Below are 22,687 nucleotides of genomic sequence, written 5' to 3' on the forward strand. Positions count from 1 at the left end.
AATTCAAGTTCATACCATAAGAGGAAAACTGTACATTTAAACTTGAAATACAGCAATTGGACAAAATCATGTAAACACCTGGGAAAAAAGCAATTTCTTTATTAGGGTGTTTACCACTGTTTGCCTTCCAACCTTCTTATGGTTAAGTCAAAAACAGATGTGAAAATTATGAACATTGTTGTTCATAATATAATGTACATTGAACATTCCATTTATTTACAATTAATTAAACATTTTTATTTTCTTTGTTGTTATCTTGTAAAGTTATCATGATTCCTTTAAAAAAGTAAGAATTGTCTTTATTCAATCAATTTCAATATTTTCAGCAGTGAATGTGATTCTGGATGCTGATACTGCTGATCCATGTGTGATTGTATCTGATGATGGGAAACAAGTGAAACTTGGAAACTTACACAGAAGAGAGCTGGATGGAAATGAAGAGCAAACTGACACATTTAATGAATATCTTTTTTTTTTTTTTTGGAGGGATGGAGCCTCCTCAGGGAGTTTTTATTATGAAGTTCAGCTGTAGGAATAAACTAACTGTTTTTGGGGAGTGGCCAAGGAAACATTTAACAGAAAGTGCTGGATCAGTCAGAGTCCTAAGGATGGATATGGGACTGTGAGTTTTCATATATCTCTTTTTCTCTGAGTGTGAACACCCAGAGGGTTGGTGTGTTTGTGGATTATGAGCTGGGTCTCATCTCCTTTTATTATGTGGGGTCCATGTCTCATATCTACTTCACTATCAGTTGTTTGATGAGAAACTCTATCCATTTGTTTGTTTGGGGGATGTGTGGAAGATGACTGAATTTACATCAAGTGAAATGCAAGGAAATAAAATTTCAAAAGTGTAATAGCAATAAATATTAAATATTATTTACACTACCAGTCAAAATGGTGATTTTATGCCCCTCATTATCTTAAAAATGTTTTGATTTAAAGTCTACACATGAAGCCAGTAGCTACTAATACCTGAATTACTTGAAACGTGATATGCAGCCACCCATATTTACAGGATAATTAACAACAGAAGCTGGTTCTTTACAGAATACAAGCGATGTCATGTTTTAAAGCCAAATACATGCTGAAATTAATTTACCGATATCTGGAAGCGAGTCACTATTATGATTTTATTTTATTAGCAAAAATTCAAATTAGTCAAATTAGTAATCAATAATTAATAAATTAATTGTTATTATTTACCAATGATTATTGTTTGCATACCTCCCCTGACATGCTTCATGTCTCTAGTGTTGTCCCTTGAGGAAAATATTTTTGAATAAAAGGAAAACAAGTTTTTGAAGAGAGAGAAAAAGCTTTTGAAGAAAAAAATAAAATAAATCTTAGGACGTAAACTCGGCAAGGAGCCTATTTAATAGCCTACCTGCGGGGTATTATAAGAAATCAATAGGAAGAGACCTGCTAAAGCACTTTTGTCCTGTAGAGGGCGTTCATGTTTGTATCTACAGTGAAAGATAATTTCTGTTAGTCATTAAAATGACATTAAATCTGATTAGAAATCAAGTCAACACCAGATTTAAATTAGTTAAGTTTTAACTAGTACAATGGGAGGGACTGTGTAATCTTAAGACATTTATGATAAGAGAAAGTAAAACTAAAACAGGAATACTCTCCGTATGATCTCTTGTATCATCTTATTTATTCACACTCTTGAATTAAAGGTAAGTCATGGCAGAACTGAGAAATACTTATACCTAAATATCTACAAGTCTACACTGATTTTCTGAATATAGACATACTGGGTATGTGTAACATAAAGAAAACACATTCATGTTAGCACACAGTTCTGTGAGTTTTCTGATTATAATACATTACTCTTTTTTTTTTTCATATTTTTCCTTTTAGCATTTGTGTCCTTCAGAGATGAAGTTTATTTGTTTGACCCTCTTGATTATGTGTGGAATTACTTATTCAAGATCAGGTAATTATTTGTATTCAAGCATGTTCATGTGTAAAAGAAAGATGAAGAGAGATATAATAAGTAACTTTTATAAGGGCCAATGAACAATCAGCCGGTCATAGTCCAACTGAAAGAGTTCATTTTGCATTGATACCAGGTTTACTGTACATTATGCAGCTTAATACACAGACACTTGTCAAATAAACAAAGATTCAAAACTGTTTTGTTATTTTGTAGAAAAAAATCTAAAATGTATTTTAACTGTTGTAAATCTGTAGAATAAACATGTCTATAGCTTCTGATATAAAGGCCACAATGGCCAAAAATACCAAAAAAGTATCGGACGATTTGCCTTTTCAGACCCAAATTCAGTTGTCATTATATGTTTACTGTTGCTGTTAAATATGATGGCCCGGTTTCACAGACAGGGCGTAGACTAAACCAGGATTAGGCCATAGTTCAATTAGCACATTTAAGTAATTTTTATTAACATACCTTAGACAAAAACATTACTGGTGTGCATCTTGAGACAAAACAAGGCACTGATATATTTTAATTAGGGCTGGGCAAGTTAACAGATTATTATTGAGTTAAAACTAAAAAACAACTAAAACCAACAATTATGCGTTAACAGTTTTTTTTATTAATATTAAGAAAGTCCGTTGCTCACTGGCTCTGAATACACATACAGACAAACCATGGGTCACAGCAGGGGTGGGATGTTGATCAGTACTGACTTGGGAGGGGCGTCATCACGTGTCTCAACCAATGAGAGCATTTGAGGAGGGCCTGACTGCAGCAGCACTCACATGAACTGCACTCCTGTAAAAATGATTTAGGCTAAGCATCAACATTAGCAAACCACTGTTCACTGTTATTTTTAACAGAAAGAACGCAACGTGTTTGTAATCACTGCTTCATAAGTGGGAAACAGAAAATTTCCGATAGCACGTGAAGACAGCAGAGAAACGCTCTCGCTCAGCACAGAGGAGTGCATCGTTTTGTTAACTTTGTGGTTTATTATTTTGAGTCGTTTGGGACGTGGTTACATACAGCACTCACAATATATTGCTTTACAGATCTAGAACTTTTGCCGCTCAGAAATGTTAATGTGGTCATATGATGTGATTTCAATTTTTCATTTCTCTTTGGAGTGTTACAAGCTCTTGGTGCATAAAGAAGATCTGTAAAGTTGCAAAGACTAAAGTCTCAAATCCAAACAGATTCTTTATAAAAGTTTCAGACTCAAAAGAGTCAACCACGCCCTCCTAAAACACCTTGTTTAAACATGCCCCCACATGTCTACATCACGATGTGGGAAGTTTTGCATAACGGCGCCCAAATGTTCACGCAAAGAAAGGAGGAGTAACTTTGATTCTCACTGTAGTATTGTTGTTGCCACGTCGCCATGTTGTGGAGACGATGTGTTTCATTGTGAAAGCGAAACTGCTTTGTTTGGCCCTCCAATAGAGGTTACAACTAGAAATCAGTGGTTAAGTTGTATTTACAACACTGTTCCAGAACAGTTCAACTCAAATATTCAGATGTTTGCAGCGCATTTTATGGAGGAATGTTTCTTGATCCTGAGAAGGCTGTGCACAATGGCTGTTTCTAAGTGGGGCAATTCCAACTTTGCAAGAACAGTCTGGTGCTTCTGACCAGGGCCGGCGATTGCTATAGGCGAACTAGGCGTTTGCCTAGGGCGACAAATATGTTGGGGGGGCGCTCTAGGGTCGCTGTTACGTTACGTTACGTTACGAAAACAAAAATCTCATAACATTAAGAAAATTAAGCAGCCTAATAAACCCTCCGGTGCACAGGGACGAAACAGCCATTAAGGTGTTAAATTAAATAAATTTTCTTAGTATTGTGCATCATCACCTTGATGCACAATACTAAGAATACTAGGAACTAAGAATACTAAGAGGGGGAGGGGGGCGCAAAACTCAATCTCGCCTAGGGCAACCAAAGGGCTAGAGACGGCCCTGCTTCTGACTCACAGTCTGTAAGTACATTTACATATTTAAAGAATTTGCCACTGATGATTCGCAATGTAACGCGTAAAAAGACAGCATAAGTCATTATAATCAGTAATCATATGCCCACTGGATGCTACAAATGCTTCGTTTGTAATGTGTTTTGTTGGTTTTGTCTTGTCGCGCTTGGACTCTGCATCACAGTATGTTAAGTGGCATACCATTTCCGCTTGAGGAATTCGGCCAATCACAATGCACTGGATAGCTGGCCAATCAGAGCAGACCTCGCTTTTCAGAACAACGAGCTTTGTAAAAATCAACGCGTTTCAGAAAAGCGGGGCATAGAGGAGTAACAATAATGTACATTATGTGGAAAATAATGTTTTTTAACTTTAAACCGCATAAACACATTGCATTACACCAAATACACAAAATAATGTTCTTTATAGCAACATCATGCAATCATGCTGCATGTATCAGAAGTTCCGCTCTCCGTTCATTACATGCATACCGTGCCCGAGCCCACCTGAACCGCGCTCTGGCCCACCTCTTCCATCCGAGCCTGGGACGGCTAAACGAACCGCGTCACGGAGCGATCACATTAGTCAAACAAACCGTGCTTTGCGGGTTAAACGTGCTCAGGCATGGTTAAGATTGCCATGTGAGTACACCCTTATTCTCCCGCGTCCCGCATACAAGTCTCTACGCGTCTGCACCCGTCCCGCACTTGCCCATCAAGTGTTGTCCCGCGCCACACTCTGCTACGTTGGGTCCTGCAGGAGTGAAGGTCTCTACTTGGAAGGTGCCTGTTATAATGTTAAGATCGAGGCTCTGAGGCATAACTTCTTATTCTATAACAAACTAGAAAATATTTTTTATAAAAACGTTAATGCCCTGGCAGTGGCAAATAGCTTTGGTTTTATATTTAATTTGATTACATTAATGTTAAAAGTTGAGTTTTACAATAAATATTTTAAATGCTACTATGTAAAAGGAATACTGCTGTAAAAAAAGCACCTTATTTGTTTAAAGTTCCCAAACTAAATGTTATTGCACTTTTGTTCATAAAGCAGTACTTTTAAATGAAAAAATTGCACAATACTGTAATGATTCATCACAACGACTGGAATCCATTAGTAGCTTTATTAGTAAACGTGGTCGTACAAGCAGAGGTCAATGCACAGGTAAGGCAGTGTAGTAGATCAGACAGAATCATAAACAGTTACCAAGCTCATGGTCGGGGCAGGCGGCAATCATACAACAACAATAATCCAAAGAGAAGTACACAGTCCAAGGGGCAGGCGGCAAAGGGTCAGAAACGATGGCAGGCAGGGTAATAACAGAAGGCAGTCCAATGATACAGAAACAAACACTTAGAAATGTTCACCAAGGTAAAACAAGACTTGCAGAGAGCCTGAGTGTGAGCCTGCTATAAATAGCCGAGTTAATGAGGCACAGATGATGATGATGAACAGGTACGGGGCTCATGGGAGATGTAGTGCAGAGAGAATTATCAAAACTCCGGTGATGGAGCCCTCTGCTGGCCCAGAGAGGCAGTTTCAGAAACGCTCTCTGTGACAAATACACTACTTTTGAATTCATTATTGAATTTTGTGCATAACAAATGTGATTAATCGCGATTGATCAGAGAAAATCATGCAATTAATCGCGATTAATTTGTTTTTTTTTTTTACCGTTGCCCAGCACAAATTTTAAAATCAGTCAGTGCAAGTTTATTTCAGTTAAAACAGCTCAGACTTTTAGTCTGGGACTAGGCTTAAGTCTTGGCTGTGAAACTGGGGGACTGTGTTGTGATAAGTTTACATGTGAGAACCAACAATGAGTGACACAATCTCTAGGACTGTATAATTTAGATTTTTTTCTCTTGTAACAGAGCAGTATGAAGTCGTGGGACCTGCAGATACAGTATTTGCTGTAGCTGGTGAAGATGTGATTCTGCCCTGTTCAGTTAAACCCAACATAAGTGTTGTGGACATGAGAGTGGAGTGGTTTAGACCTGATCTGAAAAACGCACTAGTGTATCTCTATGAGGATCATGACGACAGAAACGCAGAGCAGACCGAGTCCTACAGAGGGAGAACAAAACTGAACCATCAAGAACTACAGAGAGGAGATGCATCACTTAAACTCTCATCTGTCCAAGTCTCTGATGAAGGACGTTATAAGTGTTTTATTCAGTCCAAATCCTGGTATGACGACGCTACTGTTGATGTCAGTGTTGAAGGTGAGTAAACCAATGAAAACAAACATTTAATGATTTAAGACATGAAGCTTTGGTGTAGGGAAAACTGATGGTCCATAAAGGCATAGAAATATCATGTTTAGCAGATTGTCACACAACTTTCATGGTTTACTCCTACTGGACTCACAAAGTTTGATGGCATATAAGCCCACATTTGACACAACTATGAAAAGTGACTAACAAGTACACACACACCTTTTTGTATCACGAGTAGAGTTGGGGGAATGGGTTGATATGGGGATGGTATAAAAATAATTTTGAACAAGTTAATTTGAATGCATGTACAAAACCTCCATATATTTTGCAGATTTCAAGTCAACTTAAATTAATAGCAGACAAATGTGATATGATATCAATGTTAAGAGATCAATTGTTTAAGAAAAACAGGTCAATTTAGCTCAAAGGGAATCATTTAAGATTTTAAAGGGAATTTGGAAAGAATCACTGTTTTACAGCTGATCATGGAGTCGGCCAGTGATTCTTTGAACGAGCTGTGCAACAACAACTCTGCATGGATATTAATATACAAAATATAGTGAAAACACTATTAATTAGCACCGTAACAAGATCAGCAGTTTAAGACATTAACTTGTAAGCAAAAAACACTAGATACTTCTCTTTTCAATATAAATAAGACTTTATTGGATAAATCTAAGACATATAAACTAATTTAACAGATAAACATATGCACTCATACATTCACACAAGTTGCAGAAAGAGAGAAAGTGAGGAAAGAATGAGTTAAAGAGAGTGAAAATGTAAAATCCCAAGTTTATAGCAATATGTGCTATTTCTTAGACCTGAACAATCATCAATCATTTAATCTGGAGGTACTTGCGTTGCTTGTTTAGGGGGTTTCCTTGTTGTCATCATTGCAGAAAGGGGTTTCCCAAGGTTGATGATTGGCTGGAAGTTCCATAGTCATTGAAGTAGCGTCTTGGGAAGCCAATGGTTTAGCGCTGGCTGAAGATGCAGAGTTGTGGGCTGGTTGAAGTTTTGAGGCGATCACAGACTTGAGGTGAACTCGGAGACACTGCGTTGTGGCAATACTTAACTCAGAACATGAGACTCTCAACGGAAAAAAAAGAAACTAAATAAAAGAAGAAAAGGGTAAAGTTTGACAAGGTGGAGTTTCTCCTCATGGTTTTAGAGGAGCTGCTGGCATGCAAGCCAAAGCACGCTGGAATGGCGTTTGAAGAATTCACGGGCAAAAAGCATGGCTAAAAGCCCTAATCAAAAAGCGATGACTAAAAGCAAAAAGCTGTGGCAAAAAGCAGACAAAGCAAAAAGCAACGACTAAAAGCAGTGGCTAAAAGCCGACAAGGCAAAAAGCATAATTTGATAGTGTCCTGAGTATTTAAAGCGGGCTGTTGGACACATCCCAAATGGTGCCTTAACCAATTATACATTTTCTTAGCTTGGGGTGTTGCTATGTTTCTCCTCCAAATACATAAATCAACATGTTATCTTATCACTCACATGGTCCGAATTCTCCGGCTTTTGCAGAGTATAATTTGGCCATGATTTCTATAACAAGAATATAATACATTTTACAAAGTACTGATTCATAGAAATGTTTAAAGCATGAAAATTCAAACTCATACATACCCAACATGAATATAATCCTATAAAATCTTGAATAGTTATTCAAAATACACACAATAAGTGATTAGGACATGATAGTCAAATTTGTGAGTTACATACTTATTATGCTAATAAGTCCCTTTGGCATCATTTTGGTGCATACAGTATATGCATGTGAAGGCAGACTCTCTGCCATTCTGTGAACATGAGGGTGTGTTCTGTGAGAAACAGAGGTCAAAAGGGGACTAGAAGGAATCTCAGTCTGGTTCTTGTCTCCTACTGTTGGTGGGGGGAAGTCAATCTGAAGAAAGTCTTCAGCTTGTGATTTCTATCACAGATTTACATGTGATGGTCATGCTGTGCATCTTTTTGACCATTAATCTTGGTTTCTTGCCCCAAAATTGACAAACTCCTTCCTGAGTCGGGATTATCAATAAGTGTTCTTTTGTGTTATTGTTGCGAGATGTTCAAACTATGGAGTTGGTTGGTAAGGCAGGCTTGCTTCAAACTGGCTGGCGCTAGGATCTGGACAGATTTATGACGTCTTGTTATCCTGAGCCTCTTTGTGGAATTTGGCTCTTTGGGTTGTTCAACAACAATCTGATAAAATCTTTAATTGTCAGATTCACTCTGATACCCTACAATTGTGTAATTTTATTATTATTATTCTTTTACATTTTACTTAAAATTACAGACCTTAAAGCAAAAAGTATTACAACTTTTCCCAGTCTCCCCTTTTTTTTTTTTTGATATAGTTTGGTATTCTTGTCAGCATCAAACTAACAAAAAAGCCAGAACAAAAACAGGTTTATGGACAGAAAAAATGTTCACTCAGTTAATGTTTATTTGTAGCTGTTGGACGTCCTCCAGTGATCACTGTAGATGGATTTGATGATTCAGGAGGGCTTCATCTACAGTGTGAATCTGAAGGTTGGAACCCTGAACCTGTCCTTGAGTGGCTGGACAGTGAAGGAGCCAGCTTGAGTTCAGAAACTACAGGGACAAACAGAAACACAGAAGGATTCAGTGTCAAACACTCTATCACTGTACATCACAGTGTCGGCAAGATTCACTGTAGAGTGAAACTGAGAAATCACAAGCTGGAGACACAGATTATCACCTCAAGTATGTACTGATACTTACTTTACATGATGTTTTTATGGTTATTTGATGATGTAGATTAGTTAAATTAGTTATCAATTTAGTGCATTAAATTATCTTATTTTTTTCTATTATATATTTTTAAAAGTTGTATGTACATTTAATTACAATTTATTTTCACTGCATACTTATATACTGATAACACAATGTATGATTTTTTACATTACTAATCATTTTAATCAACAATAATAAATGTTTGACTGGACACAATGTGCTCAATGTGATTCACTGTTTTGTTTTGCAGATAAAAGGTTTAATCCTTGGAGGACATCAATCATCTTGATTTCAGCTGTTGTTTTACTCATTGTGATTGCTGGAATGCTGATAGCAGCATTTTTAAAAAAAAACAGAAGTAACATTCTTATTTGTTTGTTATTTAATATATTTGATATAAATAATACATTCTACGAATAGTTGTCATTATGTTCCCTATCTGTCAGTCCACTCATTCAGATTTGTTCTTTTGAGCCGAGAGGACAGGTCTGTGCTTCTCTTTCCATTCACCTCTGCCTAAAATTTTCGTTGAATTCTTACAGCACACTTCAGCAGCTCTCTCGCCCATATGCACTGATAAGTGCAAGAGAGTTCCCCCTGGGCATTTCAACAACCAACTAGAAAGAGAAATTTCCAAAAGAGAATATTCGCTAAGTGTTTTTACGAAAGTCAGAGAGGCCAACTTTGCCCCCCTAAAAAAAGTGGGAGTGTGCATCCTCAACTAAATTTACAACTGGCTAATTCTACCTCAGTCACAGACACCAGTCCTTCAGCATCTAGCCTGATTGCAATTTTGGGTCAACTGGGAGAAGAGCAAGCTCTCCCCCGTGCAGAGCATCTCTGTTCTTGGTGTGTAGTTGGACTCAATCACTATGACAGCATGCCTCTCAAAGGATTGTGCTTGGTCATTGCTGAACTGCTTGAACCTGCTCAACAAGACATTGGTTTCACTGAAATACTTTCAGAGGCTCCTGGGGCATATGGCTTCCTCAGTCATACCGTTAAGGTTAATGCATATGAAACCACTTCAGCACTGGCTTCAGACTCGAGTCCTTAGATGGTTATGGCACTGTGGCACACGTCAACTAGATGTGTCCTAGAGACAGATCTCCTCCGAAGACCTCTTCATCTAGATGGCAATCGGGACAAGACCACGGGAACCAGATGAGTCCTCTGCAGAGTCTGACTTTGTTGCAGCCTAAAATTAAACTGCTGGTTTCATCTGGCCAGAGGAGAATGGCACACTATTTCTACACACTATTTCCCTGTTTGATACTGTAAAGCTGCATTGACACAATCTGCATTGTAAAAAGCATTGCATTGTATATAAAAAAATGGTGACTTGACTTGACATCAGCTTGGTCAGATGTCGGATAGGTGTTCCCCTAGAATAAGGGTCCAGATGTGTTGTTGCCACAACATACGCCTCTAAGATAGGCTTGGATGCCATGTGCATCAGACATGCAGTCTCAGAACTCTAGACAGGTCTTTGTTTGCACTGTCACATCAATTCCCTAGAATTGTTAGCTGTGCTATTAGCCCTGAGGCGGTTTTGACCTCTGGTTCAGGGCAAGCACATGTTGGTCCAGACCGACCACACTGCATTGGTGGCATACATCAACTGTCAAGACAGTGTCTGCTCCTGTCGCATGTCACAACTTGCCTGCCACTTGAAGTCGCTGTGAGCCACTCACATTCCAGAATTCCTCAGTCATGAGGTCAGCGCACTCTCAAGACAAGTCACGCACCGAGGAGAGTGGAGACTTTCCCGAGAAGGGGCCAGGTGATTTGGAGTTGATTCTGTGAGGCTCAGAAAGATCTTTTTGCCACACAGAAATCCTCCATTGCTCTCTGTGGTCCCTTCAGCATGGATGCACAAGCTCACAGCTGGCCCCAGCCCCTGTGCAAGTACGCCTCATTGCACAGACACTGTGCAAGATCGGAGAGGAAGAAGAACAAATCCTAAAGTTTGTGTCCTACCGGCCCAACTGGACTTGGTTTCCAGAGCTCATGCTGATGGCATCAACCCCTCCCTGATGAATCTCCCTGAGGAAGGATCTTCTTTTTCATGGGCAGGGCACAATCTGGCACCTGTGTTCAGAATTCTGGAACCTCCATATCAGGTTTCTGAACTGGATGAGAAGAAATTCAGAGGTCTACCACTAGCCATGGTAGACATTATCACACAGGCAAGCACCCCCTCTACCAGGGGGCTATATGCCTTGAAGTGGTGCCTTTTTGCTATGTGTTGTTCCTCTCGGGGGATGATCCATGAAAGTGAACAGTTGGGTCCTTTTTCAAAGAAGGCCTAGAGCAAGAAACCACTTCTACCCTTAAAGTGTATGTGGCTCCAATAGCTGCATCATATGAGGCATCATATGACCTTTGGGTCTTTCTTTGGGAAAGCACAGACTGGTTGTCAGGTTCCTGAGTGGTGTGTGGAGGTTAAATCTTACAGGCCCTACAGAGAGATCTCTTTGAGAGACCTGGATCGCATGCAGAGCTTCAGAAGACCCCAATACGAGGTGGAGAAGTACGCCTTTTAGATTGAAAGTGAAGTGACATGTGGCCAAGTTTGATGCCATACTCAGAATTAGTGCTCTGCATTTATCCCATCCAAAGTGCACACACACAGCAGTGAACACACACACCGTGAACACACACCCGGAGCAGTGGGCAGCCATTTTTTTGCTGCGGCGCCCGGGGAGCAGTTGGGGGTTCAGTGGCTTTCTTAAGGGCACCTCAGTCAAGGTACTGAAGGTGGGAGAGAGCGCTGTACATTAACTCCTCCCACCTACAATCCCTGCCGGTACGAGACTCGAACCCGCAACCTTTGGGTTACGAGTCCAATTCTCTAACCATTAGAGAACCACTTTTCATCCCAGGCAGCAAATTTGGTGGAGGAATTCCCTCACAGGCCCATTACTTGTGGTATGCCCCTCTTCAAGTGAGCTCTTGTTATTTGGCTAGTGCTCCATATGGAGTGGTTCCCTAACAGTGACCAATGTTTGGTTTCCCTATTGGCGTCACTTTCACCCGGTGTCTTCCCCTGTCACTATGTCGCTGTGGAAGGTAGGGCCCTCCAAACTGACTATTCCCTTTGTAGTTCTCCCCAAAAGGCTAGTACTTAGGTCATATTTCCACATCTTAACTTCTCCCTTCAGGCTTTACTATGTTATCTCCATAGTGTTCCTTTCTCTGCAGAGTAAAGAGAACACTTCTCCAATGTAAACAACTACAGTAGATGTACACAAATAAACTAGAGGCCCTACAGCAGGAGTGACCTCTCCCAAATAAAGAATAACCCAGTCCCCTTAAGATAGGGAGATATGAGGTCATTTACCCTGGGCATTGGAAGGTTGAGAGACAGCATAGCTGCACTTATCATTCTGACACTCAAAAGCCTGCTAGCATCTGCACCACCAGCTCTTGTGACTCAGTTCTGCTGTTGTGTAATTTAGTATAGGTACCCCGAGTGTCAATCATTAACCTTTTGAGCGGTACGGTCCCACATATGGGATTCTTATTTCCGTGCCCCTGAGAGTAAGGTCCCACATATGGGATTTAGAACGTTCGGTGACGTCGCATAACTGCCAAATTCAAACTGCGTTTTCGCGCGTTGGCTGGCGCTGAGCCAGAGACAGACGTGCACTGCTCTTGTCATATTATCACAACTATACAGTATTCTTAACCACATAATGCATATTTTAGGTTTAAGACATTTAAATACACATAAATACTAGTAAAACAATACATTTAGAGTTTGAAAAATACATGCATATGTCTATGGAAGCAACAATAATAATCCATTCAAATTTAATTTGCAGAGGTTTTTTATTCATATCAGATACACATAGTGTAAGTAACTATAAAGTTCACTCTATTCTTCACCCAGTTCACCGGCCACTTATTACCTGTATTTCGGGAGAAATCGATGAATTCACGTGCTGTAAATGCGACTGACATGACTCTCTGAACTGCAGCGCGAACAAACATGGCGGCGCCCGTCTCACATTACAGATCACAATCAAGATCATTTAAAAAAAGTTTTTAAACGACAAAACACACTCATTTACACATATTTGTGAATCGGAATATCAGATTGTTCATGACATGGTATGCAAGTTTGTGAATATTTTAAATTAAAAAGGAAAAACTAAACTAAATAAAAGCGATCCATCTGTCATACAGCGTTATTGTAGACGCGGTGTGTTACGTGACAAGCCTGACGCGTCGCCATGGAAACAGTAAGGGGAACGTTCAAAAACAACGGTCGTCTAAAAAAAACTCACTCTGGGGGGACCGCTGGAATATTTTAAACTCACCGCTGAAAAGGTTAACACCACGTTGAAGTGACTGACAGAAAGGGAATGTCTCAGTTAATGATGTAACCTCTATTACCTAATGGAGCCAACAAGACCCTCCTGCCACAATTTTGAACTGCCCGCTGAAATGGCCGGGACACTTTTCTTGGCTCCTTAGCACAAACCTGAATAAATGGATATACACCACGCCTTTATACCCATATAATGGGGGAGTAGCATGCAAATTACACTCACCAATTCTCATTGGCATTTTCTAAAAGTCTTAGAGATGTCTCAAGTGCGACCCCTAGTGTCAGTTGTCGACTCCATGTCTCATTCCCTCCATCAGGAAACAGAGATTACGTTAGTAACTGAGATGTTTTACTGATTTCTCAGTCAGTTAGTAGTGTCCAACAGTGTACATACATGCAGGACTGAAGAAATGTGTCATTTTGTTCTGAAAGTCATAAAGTTATTTCAATATTAATTTAAAGTCTCTTTTAATCCACAAAATATTTTGGGTCACCATTTCGGGTGACCAGAACTTTTTGCCATTTTTCATATTTTTTCATAAGTTTATAAAATACACATATAAATACAGTTGTGCTCAAAAGTTTACATACCCCTTGGAGAATGTGCAAAATGTTTTAATTGAAACAAAATAAGAGGAATCATGAAAATTGCATGGTATTTTTTATTTAGTACTGTCCTGAATAAGCTATTTCACATAACAGATTTTTACATATACGCCACAAGACAAAATAATAACTGAATTTATAAAAAATGACCCCATTCAAAAGTTTACATACCCTTGAATCTTAATACTTTGTGTCATTTCCTGGATGATCCACGACTGTTTTTATATTTTGTGATAGTTGTTCATGAGTTCCTTGATTGTCCTAAGCAGTTCAACTGTCCGCTGTTCTTCAGAAAAAATCATCCAGCTCCTGCAAATTCTTTGGTTTTCCAGCATCCGCTGCATATTTGAACCCTTTCCAATAGTGACTGTATCCATATTTTTACACTGAGAACAACTGATGCTCAAGAAGGCAACACAATGCATTAAGAGCCAGGGGATGTAAACATTTGAACAGGAAGATGATGTGTAAATTCATCTCATTTTGCATAACAATCATATTTTTTCATTTAGTACTGGACTTAAGAAGCTACATAAATAATTACATGTTTACCAGAAGACAAAATAAGTACAATTTAACCAGATCAACCAATTAAAAAAGTTTACAACTCCCATGTCATAATGCATTGTGTGGCCTTCTTGAGCATCAGTAAATGTTTTCACCTTTTGTAAAGTTATGCATGAGTCAGTGTTAAAAGATGGATTTCAAAAGCATACAGTCAATGTTGGAAAGGATTCAAATATGCAGAAGATGCTGGAAAACCAAAGAATGTGCAGGGGCTGGATGATTTTTCTGAAAAACAGCAGGACTGCTCAGGACAAACAAGGGACTCATGAACAACTATCACAAAACAGAAAGACAGTCATGGATCATCCAGGAAATGACACATAGTATTAAGATTCACTGGTATGTAAACTTTTGAATGGGGTAATTTTTATAAAATTTCAGTTATTAATTTGTCTTGTGGAATACATGTAAACGTCTGTCATGTGAAATAGCTTATTCAGGATAATTCAATTTTCATGATCCCTCTTATTTTGTTTCAATTATTAACATTTTGCACATTCTGCAACCAACTATCAATAAACATCAAGCAATACAGTACGTATATATAAGTATATATATATATATATATATATATATATATGAATTATTATTTTATTCAGTTACCATGTGTACCCATGTGTGATGTTATCTCTATTTAATGTTGTCATATCTTGACTTTGTTCTTAATTTTCTTCAGAACTTGATCAACTAAATAATGAGAAAAGGACAATAAATCAAGGTGAATTTGTCTTTTTAAATTAGAATTTTATTATTAATGCAAGGTCTGTTTTCACCCACAAAATATCTACTTAACAGACACTGTGTATTCATTTGCTTTTGTTCATATCTTTGGTCCTGTAAGTTTTTGTCATTTAATAATAATAATAATAATAATAATAATAATAATAATAATAATAATAATTTATGTTTTATTTGTAATAGTTGTTTCTTAACCATAAATATGGCCTATATATATTTAATATAGTTCTCTCTTGCCTCTTCCTTTTGAATTTTCTTCAGAACACGATCAACTAGAGAAGGAGAAGGGCAGAATAGAAGAAGGTGAATTTATCTTTTATTTAATTATCTTTAATTTTTCATCTTTTTTTCTTTTTCTTAATTTTTTTGGCATTTGTTATTTCTCACCTATAATAGATGCATGTTTATAAAATGTACATTTAAATTATTTATTCACTGACCATATATACCCATGTGCGGTGTTGGGTAAGTTACTTCCAAAATGTAAGACATTATATATTACTGTCATTTGAAAGTAATTATTTACATTATAATATTACTGTCTCTGAATTGTAATACGTTACACTACTTTTATATTACTTTTGAGTTACTTTCACAAAAAATAACCACATAAATATGACTAGGCATTCTAAAATGCTAAAATGTAGTTTATTGCTGTTCATTATACATCAACTGAATGGTGATGTGGTATAGCATGCATAATGACTGTATAGGCCCCCAAGCCTACTAACAACATAATGGAACAGGCACAGTGAAGGCTCATGGCGCAATATCATAGCCAGAGGGTGAAACAAAAGCAGTCTAATGTTAGTGTAGCTCATAGATTACACTAACATTAGGCTACTTTTGGTTCACCCTCTGCCTATGATATTGCTGCCTATGATAAACCTGTCATTTTAGGCAAGTACCAGAATGGTGACATGTCACAAAATATTTTTATAAGACTGATATAAATAAATTAATTGATTTGATCATAATTAAATATAAAACATTTAGTTACTAATAGTTACTAATTATAATACTTTCACTTCCACAGTTATTCAAACAAAAAAGAAATTACAGAGAAAGCGGGCAAATAACAGAACATCATAACTGACTTCAGCCTATCGCAAGTTTAAAAAATAAATAAAATAAAATAAAATCCGTTCTAATCAGTGAGGCTGTCTATATTTGATAAATTCATCTCTTACTTACACATCATACGTAGGCCTACATGTACAGTTTGTTGTTTATAATGACAATTCGCCAGTGCAGTAGTTCTCAGTGCAGAATTCAGTCAGCAAGCAGAAACTCAACACAATCATGTGTGATTGGTTATAATGTGCAACACTGTAAAAAAATGTGATGCCTTATGAGCAGATCTACATTTGGTGCTGCAATTAACACTTTTCATTTTATTTTGCGCTGTACAATAGCCTAAGTACCAATCACTGTTAGAATCACAAAATTTGACAAACAATCAAAGTCTGGTAAATTATGATGCCCACTATCATGAAACCTATAGCCTGACACAACGAGACACACAACCTCTTTTTCTTTTTGTTTTTAATCTTTTATTTTATTTAATTCAAGTTCACAGGAGTATGTCTATCTCACAAATGTAGAATTCATTTCTGCAGTCATCACAACCACTGAATTCTAGCAGAAGGAAATATAAAATAAATTTCTTCTTCTTTTTTTCTGGTGCTCCGGTGTTGATAATTTCTTGAAAAAAACTATCACCACTTAATTTTGGGATAAAATGTGTTGTTGTAACGTGCATTACTGAGATTGTATTGGGTATAAATTTATCAAAAATGTATTAGTAATTCGTTATATTACTGTTACAGCAAAAAGTATTATTGTAACTAATGGCATTACTTTTGTAATGTGTTATTTCAACACTGCCCATGTGTGATGTTATCTATTTAATGTTTTCTGTATTTATTCTGATTTTCTTCAGAATGTGGTAATCTACAGGATGAGATAAGCAGAATACAACAAGGTGAATTGATTTTTTTTTTGCATTTTTAATTCAAAACCATATGTACACATGTGTGATGTTGTCTGTTTTATGTTGTTTTTCCCTTGCCTTTATTCTGATTTATGTACCCATGTGTGATGTTTAATGTTATTTTCTCTTGACTTTATTCTGAATTTTCTTCAGAATACGATGAATGCAAAAGGAGAATAAAGCAAGGTGAATTAGTCTTTTTTAAGTTAGATTTTTTTTTATTAATGTAAAGTCTGTTTTCATCCACAAAATATCTGCTTAACTGACACATTGTATTAATATACTTTTGTGTATATCGTAGGCATTGTATGGTTTTTGCCATTTTTTAAAATAGAATTTCTGTTTTATTTGTAGTTCTTCTTCCTCATTCAGAAATAATTATTGCCTATATATTTAATGTAGTTTTCTCTTACCTTTATTCTGAATTTTCTTCAGAACTTGATCAACTAGAGAAGGAGAAGAGCGCAAAAAAACAAGGTGAATTTAACCTTTATTAGGTTATTATTTCACTATGAAAGGGGTCATGAACTGAGAAACCAAAATTCCCTCGATCTTTTGACATATAAGAGGTCATTGTACTATAAAAACATCCTGTAAATTTCAAAACTCTCTCATTAGTCTAAAAACAGTTTATATTAAATTCCAGTCTGCTAAATGGAATGATTATGGAATGTACAACTCTAATGATGTAATAGTGTGGCTAAACACCACAGAAGATCAATGCCTACTTCTACATCACTGCCTGTTTAGCCCCATCCACCGATTTGCGCATGTAGTGTGAATAACAATATAGAGGCAAATGCAGGTCTATACAGAAAACAAACTGTAAAAATGGCCTCAAAACAACAAGATGCTGTGCAGTGCCAAACTGTGTAAAAACACTTGACACTAAAACACTAAGACATGATTTGATATAGGATTTTCAGAAAGATTGTAACTGAAAGACGAAGCCATGCTGACTATATTGGATCCGACAGTAATGTCACAACACACAAGTGTGAGTAACTCGTTTTATTGTGCTCACTATTACTTTGTTAAACAGATAGTTTGAGATGTGATTAGTTATGTGTTTTAACCTAAATCACTGTATTTTCTGTGAAGGCCACAGAGCCAATCGTAGCAGTGGGTGTTTACTTCCGAGTCTACAATCTGCCACACCTATTCCAACAGAGCATTCATAATTTATTTTTAAATTACGTTGTATTTTGATATAAAATCTTGATAACATTATAAGAGAATAGTACAAAATAAAAAACAGTGGCAGTTCATGACCCCTTTCATTCAAATGTTTATGCCATTTGTCTTTTGTTTTGTTAAGTTTTGTTATTCATTTAAAGTCTCTTTTTATCCACGAAATAGTTAATGAACATACACTGTGTATTCTTACGTTTTGTCATATGAGGGAAAGTGTGCATACTGTATAAGGCCACCATTTCTGGTAACCAGAAAGTTTTTTTTTTCCTATCATTTTTCATACTTGTTTATATATTTGTAGTTATTATTATGAAATAATTAGTAATCTAGTTCTCTGAATGTTCTTCAGAACACAATGAAGTTTATCAATTAATTAATTAAGTCTACTTTGAAAGTGAAAGTGTTGAAAGTGACACGGAATTTGTGCTATGCTTTAAACCCATCCAAACACACGCACACACAGTAGTGAACACACACCCGTAGCAATGGGCATCTAATGCTACGGCACCCAGGAAGCAGTTGGGGGTTTGCTTAAGGGTATCACCTCAGTCGTGATATTGAGTGTAGAAGAGAGTGCTGTACATTTATTCCCCCCACTGACAATCCCTGCCGTTACTGAGACTCTAACCCGTGACCTTCGGGTTACAAGACCGAATCTCTAAACAATAGGCCATGACTGCCCCCTTTTGATATGCAAAAAAATAATACACTGTGTAGTCATATGTAAATAAAATGAGGCATACTTGACTTTATGGCAGTTCTCTCTCTCTCTCTCTCTCTCTCACACAAACACAAATACAAATGTCTAAAATAAATGCATGTTTATAATATATACATTTGTATTATGCATTTATTCAGTTACCATTTGTACCAGTGTATGATGGCATCTGTTTAATGTTGTTTGTTCTTGCCTTTATTCTCAATTTTCAACATAAAAAAAACAACAACAACAAAATAAAAAAAGATAAAGAAAACAAGATCAGGACTATGCATTTATAGCCTAAATAAAACAGGATAAATAATAAATGCATGCTTATATTGTATGCGTGTATATTTTAACTATTTATTCAGTTACCAGATGTTAATGCATCATATAAACACATCTAAATGATCGTACTTTATATTTAAAATATGCAGTTGTTGTTTTTCAGTGATATCAAAAGTAATGTCATCAATGTTCTTTTTTTGTTTGTCTTTATTCTGAACTAGAACATGATCAACATTTAAGGTCACACGGTGAGTACACAAAATGATAAATTTGTTTTATACGCCTTTATTAAATTATTAATATATTAATAAAATTCATTGCAGTTTATCATAAGATAAGCAATCTATTTAAAGTCCTGTTGGTTTCACTGGTCTTCAAGTGGTGACTAATATTATTTATCTTATTCATATTGATTAATTCTGTTATGGACCCTTTATAATTTCATACTTTCTTTCTGTTTTTAGCGGATATCACCATTAAAATAAGAAGATAAAAAAAGACCGGTGTTTTTTACAATAAGGTGGAGGTGAAGGAGTGAATTAAGTGCTATGTAACATGAAGAGGTGGAACAGTCCTAAAGATAAAAACTGGACTGTGGGTCTTATTAATGGGGTGCACTGGGCTTGTGATTCTCCATTTATCTTTCTTTTTCTGAGTGTGGAGCCTGAGAGGCTGTTTGAGGATTATGAAGAGGGTCTGGCCTCCTTTTATGATGAGTCCATGCCTCATATCTACTCTTACACTTGTCAGTCTAAGATTCAATTTTTGCATCCTTAGAAATTATTATTATTATTAATTTTTAGATTTTTTTTTAACTACTATAAATATCTCTGTCTAGATCACTGTTACTGTTGTTTTAACACTTACTTTTACTACTCTAGATGTAATCCATCATTTCAATTTGTCTTTTTTCTGTGCTTGTTATGTCTCATTTTAGCACTTCACTGTGCTTAAAGTGGTCATGAATTGCATTTTTTATTATTTTATAATGTTCTCTGATGTTCACTTTTAATGTTAGTTTCATTTTACATAAAAAATAAATGAATAAATGAGTGAATAAATAAATAAATACATTTTCTGTCCTGTTTTTGTGCCTCTTTGCAGATCAGTCTGTTTTTTAGGCGGACGCATTCAAGATTCTCAAGTAAAAACCCACTGCTTGGATGACAGTTTCACTTATTAAAATAACAGATTAATGCTGCTGTGACATACCCTGAAAACAACATGGGTCATTTGTATAGGCTATTTAAAAACATATAAATACTTAATATTTATCAAACGGTCTGGAACAGACAATGCAATAGTCGTAAAAACACATTTGTGTTGTGACATTACTGTTGGATCCACTCTGGTCAGACTCAGCACTGCATCATCTTTTACTTTCAGTCTCTCCAAAAAGCCTACATTCTTGTTTAAAAATGAATCTGAAAAGTAAAGCAAGGCAAACAAACAAACAAAAAATGTTTCGCTGTCACGATCTGGAGCTCTTTCCTAATTTTACCCCGTTATACTGGACGCAAGTGGCACAGTGTGACTAGACAACAGACCCCATAATAATCAGCATACATTTACACACAAATACACATACAATCAACAATCACACTCAATCATCTCAAAGCAACTTAATCCAAAGCAAAAAAATTACACTGTCTAATCTTCCTAATGTTGTATAAGGCAAATCTGCAGGACTGGGTCATTGTAGCAATATGGTCTGTGAAGCTTAACTGATGATCCATCACAACTCCTAGGTCTCTGTCTGTCCTGGAAGGAGTTATGGTTGACGAACCCAGCTGTATAGAGAAGTTGTGATGAAACGATGGGTTAGCTGGAACCACCAGCAGTTCTGTCTTAGTAAGGTTGAGCTGAAGGTGATGGTCCATTCATCCAGCTAGAAATGTCACTCAGACAGGCTGAAATGCAAGCAACTACCGTCGGGTCATCTGGTTGGAATGAGAAGTAGAGTAGCAGTGATAGGAAGAGCCATGCTTCTGAATGAAAGATCCTAATGACATCATGTGGATCGAGAAGAGAAGTGGTCCAAGTACTGAGCCTTGAGGAACCCCAGTAGCAAGTTGTTGTGACTTAGAAACTTCACCCCTCCAAGACACCATGAAGGATCTATCAGAAAGGTAGGAGTTAAGCCACTGGAGTGTGGTTCCAGAGATGCCCATCTTTCTGAGGGTGGACAGGAGAATCTGGTGTCAAAAGCAGCAGACAGGTCCAGCAAAATGAGTACTGAGGATTTTGAAGCTGCTCTTGCCAGTCGCAGGGCTTCAGTAACCGAGAGCAGGGCAGTCTCAGTTGAGTAGCCTCTTTTGAAGCCAGATTGGTTGCTGTCCAGGAGGTTGTTCTGTACAAGAAACATAGAGAGTTGGTTGAACACAGTTCGTTCAAGTGTCTTTGCAATGAATGGAAGAAGGGTGTAATCTCTAGAAGTGCTGGATTTAGAGATGGTTTCTTCAGCAGTGGGCTTACCCAAGCCTGCTTAAATGCTGAGGATGGATCTGATTTCTCATTATATTTTCCAAGACTATTTTTCACAACTTACACTACACCCAGACTTGTAATCTTGTAATGGCATCAATATAGTTCTGCTGATGGAGTAATCCTGCATCTGCGTCTCTCCTCCTACTACAGGCGTGTATCAGTGGGCGAGGCTAAAGAGGCAGTGATGTCAAAGTAGGCACTGATCTTCTCCTGCAGAGGCAGGCTTTTGCTGCACAATTTTTTCATAAAGTGGCACATTCCAAAATTAGTTGTTTTCTGCTCTTGGTTTCAATAAAATCTGTTTTTAAACTAGCAAGAAAGTTTTGAGTTTTGAAACTTACATCCTGTTTTTATAGTACATTGACCTGTTATATGTCAAAAGGTGAAAGTAAATTTAATTTCTCAGTTCATGACCCCTTTAAAGAAATAGTTCACCCTAAAATGAAACATCTGTCCTGTACCTGTCAACTTCATGTTGTTCCATTTCTCTGTGGCAAATAAAAGATATTAGGCAAAATGACAGCCTCAGTCACCATTAACTTTCATTGTTTAAAAAAAGATATGAAAAGTGAATGATTTGTGATGTTTTTATATGATATTTAAATTTTATTGTATATTTTTATTAATTTACACTATTTGTTTTTTTTTATGTTATTGCTGAACAGCCTAATGTTGTGTAAATAATAATGTTTAAGTTTGATTAGTTTGTGCACTTCTCTGTAACTGTCATAATAACTGTATCGTCTCCACAGATAAAGATCTTTCAGACTATTGTGATTGTATTTCTTGAATCACTTAATTGACACATAAAACTACATATAATTCCTTAACACATCATGCAAAGTAAGAACATCACTAGATATGAACAATCAGCTT

General features: G+C 36.9%; 1 protein-coding gene across 1 annotated transcript; it reads left to right on the plus strand.

Moving 5' to 3' along the window:
• Positions 1-1,529: 1,529 nt before the first annotated feature.
• LOC109084778 (butyrophilin-like protein 10) lies at positions 1,530-20,882 on the plus strand. The gene is made up of 12 exons (XM_042719594.1): positions 1,530-1,685; positions 1,870-1,945; positions 5,795-6,145; positions 8,600-8,872; positions 9,153-9,260; positions 15,088-15,129; positions 15,411-15,452; positions 17,092-17,133; positions 17,296-17,328; positions 17,578-17,619; positions 19,546-19,572; positions 19,789-20,882. Exons 1-12 carry the CDS (start codon positions 1,641-1,643, stop codon positions 19,815-19,817), a joined length of 1,110 nt encoding a protein of 369 aa, XP_042575528.1. The 5' UTR covers positions 1,530-1,640; the 3' UTR covers positions 19,818-20,882.
• Positions 20,883-22,687: the final 1,805 nt, after the last annotated feature.

The sequence above is a fragment of the Cyprinus carpio genome, chromosome B3 (genome assembly GCF_018340385.1).
Source record: "Cyprinus carpio isolate SPL01 chromosome B3, ASM1834038v1, whole genome shotgun sequence".
Lineage (NCBI taxonomy): Eukaryota > Metazoa > Chordata > Actinopteri > Cypriniformes > Cyprinidae > Cyprinus > Cyprinus carpio.